Raw genomic sequence first — 13229 nt, forward strand, 5'->3', positions numbered from 1 at the left:
CTAAGGTCGATTGGACGCGGCTGCCAGGGGGGTGAGGAAAGCTCCCCACCCCCACGAGGGCGGGGTTGAGGGGCACCGCTGCTTGGGGGGGGAGGCCTCCCCCACATGTGGGGCTGCGGGGGGAGGGGTGCTCGGTTTGCAGGCGCACAGGTTGGTCCGGGGCGGGGCGGGGCGGGGCGGAGGAGGCCGCTGCCCCGGACTACAGCTCCCGTGGTGCCCCGCGGCGGAGCGGAAGGGCCCTGCTGGCCCGCGGCGCGGAGGTAGCTGCTCTATCCGGGGCCTTGGCGCTTCTCTTCCTTTCGCGCCGGCCGCCGCTGTGGAGCGGCGAGTCCATGTGCGCATCGAGCGGCGCTGCCCTGCCCTCCGCCTCCCCGCGCGCCGCCCGCCCCGCCCCGGCCCGGCCATGGACCCCAACACCATCATCGAGGCCCTGCGGGGCACCATGGACCCGGCTCTGCGGGAAGCCGCCGAGAGGCAGCTCAATGAGGTGAGGGCGCAGCGGGGCCTGGGCTGGAGCAGGAGCCCGGCCGCCGGCAGGACAGGCGCCGGGCCTGGCCCGGGGGAGGAGGCGCTCAGCCCCCGGGGCCGCAGCGGGGAGGCCTGAGGGGCCGCCGGCGGGGGCAGCGGGGCAGGACTCGGCCGGGGAGCGCTGGCGGGATCCTCGGCGATGGGGAAGAGCCCGGGCAGAGCGGGGGTAGGCGAGGACGGGGCTGGGGAGTCTCCTGCCGTCAGCCGGGGCAGGAGGGGAGTCGCCCGGGGGACGCGGCGGCGTGGGGGGCCCGCTGGGGAAGCCATGTGGAGGGGCAGGCGGCGGCGGCATGGAGAGGTCTGTCTGCCGGAGGGGCCGGGGAAAGGCCGCGGCAGTGCAGTGCCTCGCTTGATGTCGTGTTGCCTTCCTGCTCCGTCAGCATTGTCCTCCGCTACCTGCCAGCCCCCGACGTGGGTCTCTGCAGCCGCTTGGGCGGAGTGCCTGGGGCAGCCCCCTGCTTGTCCCATGAGGAGCCATGAGTCGGACAAGTCCGGTTTCCATGAGCTTCTGTAAAGTGTTGGTCGTGAGTCTGGGGAAAGGAAAACCACGCTGAATTGTTTCCTAATTAAAATAGTCTTCGATATCACTCTCGGGTGTAGTTAATCCACATAGGGCCATACTGTTGAGTTTTGGGAGAGGGGGAGGAAGGGGTGTAACAAACTGCCACAAAAAGTTGTGCTCAGCTGGTGGCAGAAAGCACCCCATTCTGGAGGCCAAGAAATGCACAGTTCCTCTAATATCAGCCGTAAATTCTCCCCATTGTCTTTTCTGAACACCAGTAAACAATTTGTTTAACAGTGTAGGTTGGTGATCTTTATGGCTCCGAGGGACGGCATTTGGGACCCGGTTTGTGGCCATCTGTATGAATATTTAAAGACAACGTGTGTCTCTAAATTTGAGAACTGGAAAGGAAGATTAAACGGTGGAACTCCATTGCTTTCTGATTTAAATGCCACAGGTAGCATTTGGTAAAAAAAAAAGTTTTAGTTATGATTCTAGTAGCTTGAAACTTTTTAATAGTTTTTAATCAGTTATTTAATCAATAATTTAAACAGTTGGTTTTGACCCTCATATTCAATAGATGTAGTTTTGTTTTGCGTGCAGTTGGACTGTATATAACTTATTTACATAAGTGCCAGTAGTGTAAATTTATGTGCTCAGTACATGTCTGAAGACAAGGTTCCTGCTCCAGGAGCTTGCACTCTCTACATGCCTATGTCTGGTGGTGGATGGGATGCAATGAAAGTAGCATGCCTTAAAGGGAAGGGTAAACCCCTTTGAAATCCCTCCTGGCCAGGGGAAAGCTCCTCTCACCTGTAAAGGGTTAAGAAGCTAAAGGTAACTTCGCTGGCACCTGACCAAAATGACCAATGAGGAGACAAGATACTTTCAAAAGCTGGGAGGAGGGAGAGAAACAAAGGGTCTGTCTGTCTATATTCTGTCTTGGCCGGGGATAGACCAGGAATGGAGTCTTAGAACTTTTAGTAAGTAATCTAGCTAGGTATGTGTTAGATTATGATTTCTTTAAATGGCTGAGAAAAGAACTGTGCTGAATAGAATAACTATTTCTGTCTGTAAAAAGAAAAGGAGTACTTGTGGCACCTTAGAGACTAACCAATTTATTTGAGCATGAGCTTTCGTGAGCCACAGCTTGAGCTGTGGCTCACGAAAGCTCATGCTCAAATAAATTGGTTAGTCTCTAAGGTGCCACAAGTACTCCTTTTCTTTTTGCGAATACAGACTAACACGGCTATTTCTGTCTGTGTATCTTTTTTGTAACTTAAGGTTTTGCCTAGAGGGGTTCTCTATGTTTTTGAATCTAATTACCCTGTAAGATATCTACCATCCTGATTTTACAGGGGGGATTTCTTTATTTCTATTTACTTCTATTTTTATTAAAAGTCTTCTTGTAAGAAAACTGAATGCTTTTTCATTGTTCTCAGATCCAAGGGTTTGGGTCTGTGGTCACCTATGCAAATTGGTGAGGCTTTTTATCCAACATTTCCCAGGAAAGGGGGGGTGCAAGTGTTGGGAGGATTGTTCATTGTTCTTAAGATCCAAGGGTCTGGGTCTGTAGTCACCTAGGCAAATTGGTGAGGCTTTTTACCAAACCTTGTGCAGGAAGTGGGGTGCAAGGTTTTGGGAAGTATTTTGGGGGAAAGACGCGTCCAAACAGCTCTTCCCCAGTAACCAGTATTAGTTTGGTGGTGGTAGCGGCCAATCCAAGGATGACGGGTGGAATATTTTGTACCTTGGGGAAGTTTTGACCTAAGCTGGTAAAGATCAGCTTAGGAGGTTTTTCATGCAGGTCCCCACATCTGTACCCTAGAGTTCAGAGTGGGGGAGGAACCTTGACACATGGCTTGTTTGATTTTTAAAAAAGTTTGGGTGACTTGTTTCAGTCCACCTAACTGGCTAACACACTTGTGTGCCAGAGGGATGGAGACTAAGACTTGTAGACCTTTTGGAAGAGTTGCATTTTAAGGGTTGATATGAAGAAGGTGGTGTCACAGGGCAGACTTGGTGAGGGACTGGGCTGCCTGTCCGTTCTATACGCTTGTAGAAAATATATTTGATGTGTATTAATCCTCAATTCAAATTTACTTTTTAATTTGTTTTTGAGTAAAAGTAATACAGAAGAACACACAAGGTGGCTAAAATGAATATAATATAATATACATAAATAAATCAACATATATGGTAATTTAGTTCAGATCTACTTGTACTGTTATTTGCTGCAGGGTCCAGATTGTTGAGCATTCAGGACTTTTAGATCCTCTGGCAGTGGGTGACTCCAGGTAACAGATTAATACTGTTGATTGAGAAATCATGGTGACCATCAACTGACTTATTTTGTTCACTCTGAAGCATGATGGCCTACCATACTGTATACAAGTGTCTCTGTAAAATCCAAATATCCCAGTTATTTTGAAATCCTAGGTCGTTACTGCACCAACATGTAATAAAATGGTGAATTATTTTTAAATACAGGCTCACTGACAATTGAGAGAACTTTCCTGGTTAAATATCATTAAGTCCTGATCCTACAAGCACTTATGTATGTGTACAAGTTTACTTATATGAATTCTCTTTCTTATCTGTATAGTCAGTTATGCAGGTTTAGGACCTTAATTTGTAACCTTTACTCAAATTGATGTTTTCTGCTCTATAATGGGCCTCCCTTTCTGCTGTAAAGATTAAACTGCTTCTAACACTTGAATGATACAATGCAAGTGGCCAGCAGCTCACATGCTTTTTAGTTTAATAATTCCTCCTGGCTGTCGTATTTCTCTATCTGTGCTTTGGCCGAAATGGTTCTGATGGACTGATATGAGACTTGACTTGAGAATTGCTCTTCCTCTTTCCTTTTAAGAGGCTACTTCTGATTTTACCTTCTGACAAGGGGAAGCAGTTTTCAGCAAGAGAATAAAGAATGAATTGACAGTCATAATTAAACATTACTGCCAAATGTTTTTACCAGTGGTCATCCTATTCTTGATATGTAATATATAAGAAGGTATATGTACACAATTGTTGCATCATATTCAAATAATGTATTTGCTGTTTATGCAAACATTTTGAGGCTTCTTTCTGAAGGGGGGAATGTCATCAGAGTAGGGGACTGAGAGGCAGATTTCTGGATTCTTCCACGCTTTGCTACTGAATGTTTGACCTTGGACAAGTCATTTAATCTCTGCTTGACTTTAATATGACTTCTTCATTGATTTTATTTTATTTTGTTTTTATTTTGTTGAGTCAGGGATTGGCTGATTGTAAAGTGCTTTGAGATCTGCAGAGTTTGAAAGATGTTCTGTAAATGCAGAGATCTGAGGGCTCTAATCTTTTGCTCTTTCTTAGTCAATATTTGTGACACCACTTGGAGAGAGAAACTATTGACTATGATGCCACCAATAACCTGTTCCCCTGTCGTCCTCCCCCCAGCTCTTCATCTCATAGACTCATAGATATTAAGGTCAGAAGGGACCATTATGATCATCTAGTCTGACCTGCTGCACAATGCAGGCCACAGAATTTCACCCACCCACTCCTGCAATAAACCTCTCACCTATGTCTGAGCTATTGAAGTCCTCCTCTCATTGAGTGCTAATTCTTATGGCAGTATCTTACCAAAATAGAAACCTATATCATAACCAGCTATCTGAGGTTCAGTATGGGCAAAACAGAGGTAGTGTGTGTTGATAGAAGGGAGGGGAAATGCTTAGAAGAACTGGTAGTCTTTTATCACTTCTTCATTAGAGGGCATCTGTCCCAAGTTATCAAGATGGTGTGCAACTTGGGTAGTTCTCAATAGACTTATCTTTACTTCTTGGCTGGGTGGGAGGTTGCTAAGTAGCTACATTCTACTTGGCTGGGTGGGAGGTTGCTAAGTAGCTACATTCTACAGGGACACTTAGGTTCTACTTGGAAGCTGACCCTTCAAGTAAGCCTATCACAAAGGAGGAGGATGAGCTATATTCCCAACTGGGACAATTTTGTACATTGAAAATGATATATAAAAAGGGCTCAGATACTAAAGTGATCAGTACCTCAGAAATGCATATGAAAATAAGGTGTTTTAAGAAGGCAACTATGGGAAGACAGTCGATTGTATGCCCCTACCTTCTAAACTCAGAACAGTCACTATTTTGGTAGCTGGTGTTCTCTAGCATGTTCTTCATTGTGATTCCAGAGAATGGTTATGGTTTACTACTCGAGTCTGTCTGACATAACGTTACAAGCTAATCTTGTTAGGTAAGACACAAGTATAACTCAAATGCAGGTATTATTAAAATGACCCATTCAAATAATAATCATACAACTTTTTTGTATGAGAACTTTCAAAAAATTACTGATTACAATGCTCCATAGCATTACTTAACCCCAGTAACCTGTTTTTTGTGTTTTGTTTTTGAAGGAAAATAAATCTGAGTTTGTTGGGAAAAGTTATTAAACTTTGTGGTGCTCTCGTGAAGCCACTCCTTTCAAAAGTCAGGCTTAATCTGACATCTTGGTCTGAAATATGATATGTAGAGTACTGTATAATATTGAAGAGTGGTCGCCAAAGCATACCCTCAGCCTAACAAAATAAATCTGTGTAATTCAGTTGAGTAGCATTAATCTCCTGTTTTACACGCACGTAAATGCCTTGATGCTGAAATAATTGTTTAAGTAAAATTCTTGAACCTAGACTGACTAGTGAACGCTTTGGAGTAAAATGCATAATTTTCACATACAATCCTGCCTTTGATCCAAAGATCTCCAGATGCTGAACCAAACGTTAGTTCAGCTTTTTGGCATTCTAAAGTAGGGTAAATATAGTAGAAGTCCCATTTTTCAGATGGGTAAACTAAGATGTTCTTAAGTGATTTGCCCACCATGGTCATGCAGCTAATCAGTGGTAACGCCAAGATTAGAGCATAGGAGTCCTGGCTGTTTGCCATTTTCAAACCATCATGCTTTCTCAAGTGGCTTACTGTTTATAAGGTGCACTTGCTTCTCAGTAACCATCACATTTCCCCACTACTCAAAAACCAAAAAGTCGGTACATGACATCGTTCTAAAAGGATTTTATCATCTTTGCCTTTCTTCCCTAATATAAATTTCTGTACAATTTTTAAGAGGAAAAAATCCTAATGTTTATACTCTTGTCTAAGATGTTTTCTGTACTTAAAACTTATATTGACACAGCTGTGTCAGTCAGGGGTGTGGAAAAAACACTTCCCTGATCATCATAGCTATGCTGACAAAACTTCCAGTGTAGATGAAGCTATGCTGACTGAAGAGTGCTTCATAGATGTGGTGTTCCTACTCTGACTGAGAAAATAGGTATGGTGATTCTGCACTAGAGGGCTGTGCTGGTATTGGCTCAGTAGTGTAGACAGCCTAAGAGGAGGAATGGGAGAGATTAGCTTGTGAAAAAGAGAGTTTGAAAATACTGTTGCAGGCAGGATCAACACATGAAACGGACAGGAGAGGGCCAGAAGACTGTCTTCACTCGGGGGTGGGGGTTGGGGCAGAGTTGTGGTCTTAACCCGAGTTTGCTATTTCAAGTTAACTAATACTAGGTAAAATCCTTGTGAAGACAAGGCATCTTGTAGTTTCTCTGTGAGTTATCAGGTGGAGTAAAAGACAATGGAGTTGGCTAACTCTAGGTCAGGCTTTTTCTACACTATCACTTTTGTTAGGGGTTATGGTACCCCCCTCCACCCCCGCAAGTTTACTGGGAAAAGTGAAAACAGCCTCTCCTTCTGACATAGGTCATTGGGAGTGGTTTAATTATCCCAGCAGGAGAGCGGCCACGTGGGAGAACTTACAGCAGCACAGCTGTAGTGGTACAGCTGTGCTGCTGTAAGGTTTGTGGTGTAGACACAGCCTTAGACGGCAGGTTTTTTTTCCCTCACAAAACAGACTTCTGTACCTGCAGACTATTCTGATGAGTTAGGGCTGCAATGGTTTGCTTGGCTAGGTCTGATGTGAATGTATGCTCTCTTTACAGTATGCAGTGTTATTGTAGCTGTGTCGGACCTAGGATATTAGAGAAACAAGATGGGTGAGGTAATATCTTTTATTGGACCATCTTCTCTCACCAACAGAAGTTGGTCCAGTAAAAGATATTCCCTCACCTACCTCATGCTTGAATAGGTGTCCCGACACTGCTACTTAGTAATGTTACATATCTTACTTACACTTTTTGTATGCAGCAAACAGTAACTTCACAAGAGAGACTAGATGGATACCACCAAATTGTGAAAAGATGAAATCAGAATACTTGAGCATCTTTTTAATGGCCAACTGAATTCTTCATCCTAATGTAATGATGTCTTGCTGTTTAATGTCATTTCTGGATTGGTGAAGATAAGTAATTCACCTAGGAAAGCTTTACATTTTTGAAAAACATCATGATTCAGTGATGTGTTTATCTTGCTTGGAAAAGGTAAGTAAAGAATTCAGTGTTAGAATACTTTGTAAAGCTATACTGAACTTTTAAAAAAACTTGCATCTCATTGTAAAATAGTTTACTTGCTCAACTAGTGGCAGAGACCATATAGATGTGAAATAGACTTTTTAGCAGTTTATATTTACTTCCTTTTGACCTATTATGCAAATTATTCATCTGATCTTTATTAAAATGTGTGCTACCCTGGAAGAATATTTGTTTTTTGTTTACATAACTTGTGCTTCCAGTCTAGCAAAATATAATTTATTTTTAAAAACAGTCCTTTGGTTTGCTGCTTTGACTGTAAGAATTTTGGAAAAATACCATATGCAGTATGGCTTTTATGATAGCCTAAAATTTTCATGCTCCAAGGGAGAACAAGAAAGTTTACCTGTCTAGCAAAAGTGAGATGAAGTTGTTGGGGGTTATTTAGTATTCAGTTTTTCATAAAATATTATATTTGGGTATGAATATATATCCATTACAGTTACATTTATCTTTGTGGGAAAATGTCTTTTCTCTGTACTAATTACCTATCTGAAGTTTAATATGTTGTGCTTTGGTTTCTATCATGTTCATTTCAGATTGAATTTTATATTTGAGATTATGTAGCACATGTTACGGTTTTCTGTTTGTAATATAATTGTACATGTATGACTATATCAGGTAGGCAGGCACATATCTAGTGTATCAAATTTCTGAAATGTGCACGAAGATGTGTAGGCTCTGGAAAACTGATGCTAACAAACAGTGGGCTAACATTTGTGGTCTGATAGAAAACATTCCTCAGCTAGTAAGGCTCAATGGCAAAGATTGCTCAGGGGAAAAGTCCCTGAATTCTTTGGCTCTTAGTCAACAAAGTCATACCAGTGACACAGCATGTTGGAGTGGGGAAAGAGCAGTAGGTCAGCATTGCTATTAAATGCTATATTACATGGTAGAAAAGGACAGGCTTTTATTACCAGAAATTATGCTGCAATTAAACATATTTGTAATTCTAACTTTATTTTAATATGTACAAAAATTAATGATGTATGTAAACAAGGAAGATTAGAGCAAGATAATACTAATTTGACCACATTTTACTGATGCCAATGACTTAGACTTAAGAATTTCTCCTGTTTTCTCTACAGAATTTGAGCATTAGGTAGAAACCCTTTTGCAACCCTGCAATCTGTTGTTTTTCATTCCTGTCTTGGGTGATGGTAACTGTTTGTGGGATACTTTATACCCATATCTGGTATTTCCGAAGGCTGTGGTAAATGGAAATCTATAAAAACAAAAGCTTCTAAATTCAAACAGTTGCCATAAGGAGGAATAAATAAACTTTCATGCATTCGGACTATTACTGTTTGAAATATTCTGAAAGTCAGATTTAATTGATGCCTGAATTTCCTCTCATTATTTTAAGTCCTCATTCCCAACTCCTCTTATGTTCTCAGATATTTCAGCTCATCCTGGGCATTCACAACAAAAGAAGTCAGTGGCTGTATAAAACAAGTGCTTAAAACACAGAGCATTTTTTTTTAGCTCTTGTGTCAGTGAACAGGAACCTGGAATGCTGGGACACAGCCATTTGTTAGAGAATAAAAATATGGTAGGAGCTTAGAGATGGCTGCAACAGGCAAGTCTGTCCAAAAACTTTTATGCTGTGATCACAATGACTACCTCCAGCATATGGTTCTAATCTTAGTTATAGTACGTAAGGCCACCTGTTGTGTGAAAATTAATGAAGTACTCAGGTGCAACAGAATGATCCATTGGAATTGAGTTTGTTTGGTTTTGTTGGTTTGCCTCAGACAATTAGGGTATGTCCACAGTTCAAGCTGGAGACATGCTCATGCTAGCTGTTGTTCAGTTCACACGCTAAAAACAGAGTTTCAGAGTAGCAGCCGTGTTAGTCTGTATTCGCAAAAAGAAAAGGAGTACTTGTGGCACTTTAGAGATTAACACATTTATTTGAGCATAAGTGAGCTGTAGCTCACGAAAGCTTATGCTCAAATAAATTTGTTAGTCTCTAAGGTGCCATAAGTCCTCCTTTTCTTTTAAAAACAGAGTGGAGCCTGAGCAGTGGGATGGGCTAGCTACCCCAAGTACCTGCCTAGGATCTTAGCTGGGCATGTACTTGGGGTAGCTAGCTCGTTGTGCTGCCATGGCTACAGTCTATTTTTCATGCATTCACTCGATGAGAGCATCCCTGAGTGTGTCTCCATTGAAGTGGGAATTAGACCCCCAACGTAGTCATACCCTGAGGGTGAAATCCAGCCCCTGTTGACATGGCAAAATTCTCATTGACTTTGTAGTCAACTGCATCAGGCTCAGCTCTTGTTGAAGCCAGTGGAAAGACTTCAGTGGGCGCTCATTCAGCATCTTAAATGTTTGAATGAACTTTTTTGAAGGCTGTTTGTTTAATAAAGAAATGGAAAGCAAGGGGAAAACTTACTTGACTCTTTTTGGTAGGGCCAATAAAATTCAGGCCTCAGAGAAGTCATATTAAGGCTTAGCTGCATGTGTATTGATGGTAATTAGGCAATGAGTCTCAACATTTTTTACACTGGAACCTACCTTCAATTTAGTAGAATGGGAAAGATTGGGTTGTTGTGAAGCACATCTTGAGAGCCCAAATTTGATATAAAATGTAAATATTGATGTGTATCTGTATGTGAATTTAGTGGTCATTGATTGCCTCGATTAGGAGAACAGCATTCATCTTTCATGCAGAGCCTATCTCACTACTGTGCTACTAGTGCAGCTACTTCAAGAATGGGTATCTACTCTGCTAAAGGGAATACACTAAATTAGAATTAAGGCCACTTAAGTTCTGTGTATGAGTGTCCACACAGGTTTGATTTAGTTTAACTGAATTAAATTCACACATTTAGTTAGTTCAGATTAATTTTTGGAATCATGTCCCCATCTCCTGACAGTCTCTAAAAGTGATGATTCTCAGGGTACCCAGGACTTTGAGCCACCTTGTTACCCCCTGTCTCCAGGCTAATTCTGAAGAATATTAAAAATGACTTCAGATTTCTGTGTAGTCTATTTTTTTTGTATCCATAGCAAGCAACTTGGGTAACTCAAGTCACCTTGTGTATATGCTGTCTTTTAAATTAAAAAAAAAAAAAAAGAAAGAAAAATTCTCGCTGAACTCCCAGTTAGCAAAATGCTTAATCATATGCCCCTTTAAGTACGTGGTCGTCCACTGACTTTAACGTTAGTTGTATGCTGCATTACCTTGCTGAATTGGGGCCTAATGCATGAGTCACTGCAATTAAAACATACTGCTGTACAAGAAAAAGTACTTCAATGCCATCCATTTGCACAAGTGCAGAGAATAGAAAAGGCTTAAACAGGTGCAGAAATTCATGTTATCAGATGATTAAAAACAAACCTTTTTTAAATATAAACTAATATGCTTCATTTGATGAAAAGCTCCACATCTTTAGGACATAGGGAGCTGTGGAGAGGTAGGGGGCCATAGACCCTCAAACTCTGCAGTGTCTGTTACTCCCAATTACTTGTTCCTAGCTTTTCTTTCCTCTGCTCCTGTATCTTGAATCCCTGGATGCTGTAGGAATAATGACTCCAGTGCATGCTTTGTTTAAAAAGAAAAAAGACACTTGAGCTGTACGTAGTGGAGGCACTGTTTCTGTGGACTTCCACAGTCTGATATATATCGCATGTAGATCTTGTGACCCAATGCTTGGAATGTGCATGCATAAATGTGTATTTTTTTTTAAATCTCCAACAAAAAACCTTGTTAACTTCCAGTTCAGTTTGCTTCTTAATATTGTTTAAAATGAAGGTGTTTCAAGTTAAAAAAAAAAAAATCAAACTCAAACTATTAAAAAGTATGGAATTGACTAGTAAAGGCAAGTTGCATGAATATTCAAATATATGAACAAGTGTAAATGAATTTGTATCTAGAGCATTTAGGAGATGTTTCTTCATGAAACTTGTCTAGAGAGACTGCCACAGCTGGATAAACTAATCTGTTGATGTTGTAAATGCTTATAAGATGCATTCATGGTGTTACTGATTATTTGATCATGTACAAAGAGCACTTGGTCCTGATAAAAGTATGTTTTTCATGATGGCTTGTTTATCTTGTAGAGGAGTTGTAAAAGATTGGTTTATCATAATTTTATACTGTATTGTAACGAGGCATTCTTTCATTTTGTAATGTCATAGGTAATGCCCTTTTAATGATCTTGAACATGTTGATATTTTCTTTGTTTCATATAGGAAGTAGCTAGTGGATAATGTGTAGGTAACAAACATTTTCCTATAAAATGTAGGTATTATGTTGCTCTGTCCCAGGTGCACATCATTGATACCTGTTTACTGAAAAGCAGGTAAAGCCACTATATTGACTTATGTTCTGTAAAGACAAGCAAGAAAGCAACATTTCACAAGTGAATAAAGGACAAAATCAAGGAAGAAATGTTTTCAAGTTGTAACGGTATTATAAACAAAGCCTTATATATTGTGTAGGTTTAAGTCGAGGTCACTTCCTCTCAGGAAATTTTCTTCTTTTAGTCTTTTCCAATTTTTCATGCTGGGGTTAGGGGCATATAGGTTGCTATCATAGTTTTAAACTTGGCTAGTAATATTGAGAATGCATACAACATTTTCTTGTAGGCAACGTTAATCAGTGTAGTGAAGAAAACTACTCCTTTGAGGAGACTTATTGTGCATATCCTGCCAAATTTTTCACATTGCTGATGTTACTCTGTTTAGGTTTCCATGCAGAAGCCAAGGTTCTGTAAATTTGCCATTGTGCAGTGTACTCTGATGATGAGAATACAATTATTTTATGTTATAGAAGGCCATATTTATTGATAGTGAGGTTAAAAAAAAAGTCAGTTGTGGTAAGTGTAGTGCTTAGTTTATAATAGAGTTGCAAACTGCTCAGATTAGTCTATCATGAATTCATGCCTTGATGAATCATCCATGTGTCAAAGTAAAGGGAAGTCATCTGACATCCAGTGCCCCCTGTAAGCATTGCTAAAGAAGATAAAACTTTGGAAAAATGGTTCTAGGAATTTTAACAGCAAAGTGGGCTTTGCCCAGCTGCACTTACATGCAGTAAGACAAGAAAATTGCCTTTATTTCTCCTTGCTTGTATCTTAAATTACATTAATCATCTCCTTTACTTAGGAAGGAGCTAACTTATCAATTTCCTTTTTCTGAGAGCAATTATAGCTCACATAATCTGATATTAATAGACTATAAAATCTTATGCTTCTCTATTTGAGCTGTAGATGTTCACATCCTAAATGTTTAGATAAAGTGTAGAATTTTAAAAAAAAATTTAATGGAGGGTGATTTTATATAATATTAGATATTCAAATCTTTCTTTAAACATGGCAGCAAATTAGGTTAAATATAGATCTATAAGCAAAGGCTCTGTCTAAACACAAATACGTATCTTTAAAAATATGTTTTTAGTCTGGTTCAAATATACTCGTAGCCTCAGGTCACAGTAGCAGATCAATGAATGACAAATGTTGGACAAAATCTGAGAATAATATGATGTTAGAAAATATGTACAGCCTGGCATCTCCAAATGCTAAAAAGATCAAATAATGACTTAACGTCACCATTCCATGCTGTCTTAATTCAGAATGCCAAGTTGTTATTTAATTACACAGTGTACTTGTAGCTGTGTTGTCATGATGTAATATATTTGTCCTAAACTGGGGATAATTTATTCTGTGGTGAAGAAATCTGATTACAGAAATCTGTTTCAGACATTGGGGC

At 40.6% G+C, this 13229-nt stretch overlaps 1 protein-coding gene across 2 annotated transcripts in view; it reads left to right on the forward strand.

Annotated features, from left to right (window-relative positions):
- Positions 1-286: 286 nt before the first annotated feature.
- Positions 287-13229, forward strand: part of IPO7 (importin 7) — a 48058-nt gene continuing 35115 nt past the window's right edge. Inside the window, exon 1 of one of the 2 annotated variants that reach the window (XR_007356985.2) lies at positions 287-487. Coding sequence is in view for 1 of the 2 variants with exons in the window: in XM_048852038.2 (XP_048707995.1) it covers positions 404-487 (84 nt within the window). In the remaining variant the exon portion in view is untranslated. The remainder of the gene's footprint in view (positions 488-13229) is intronic. The other variant, XM_048852038.2, reaches the window with a different exon arrangement.

Source organism: Caretta caretta, chromosome 6 (genome assembly GCF_965140235.1).
Source record: "Caretta caretta isolate rCarCar2 chromosome 6, rCarCar1.hap1, whole genome shotgun sequence".
NCBI lineage: Eukaryota > Metazoa > Chordata > Testudines > Cheloniidae > Caretta > Caretta caretta.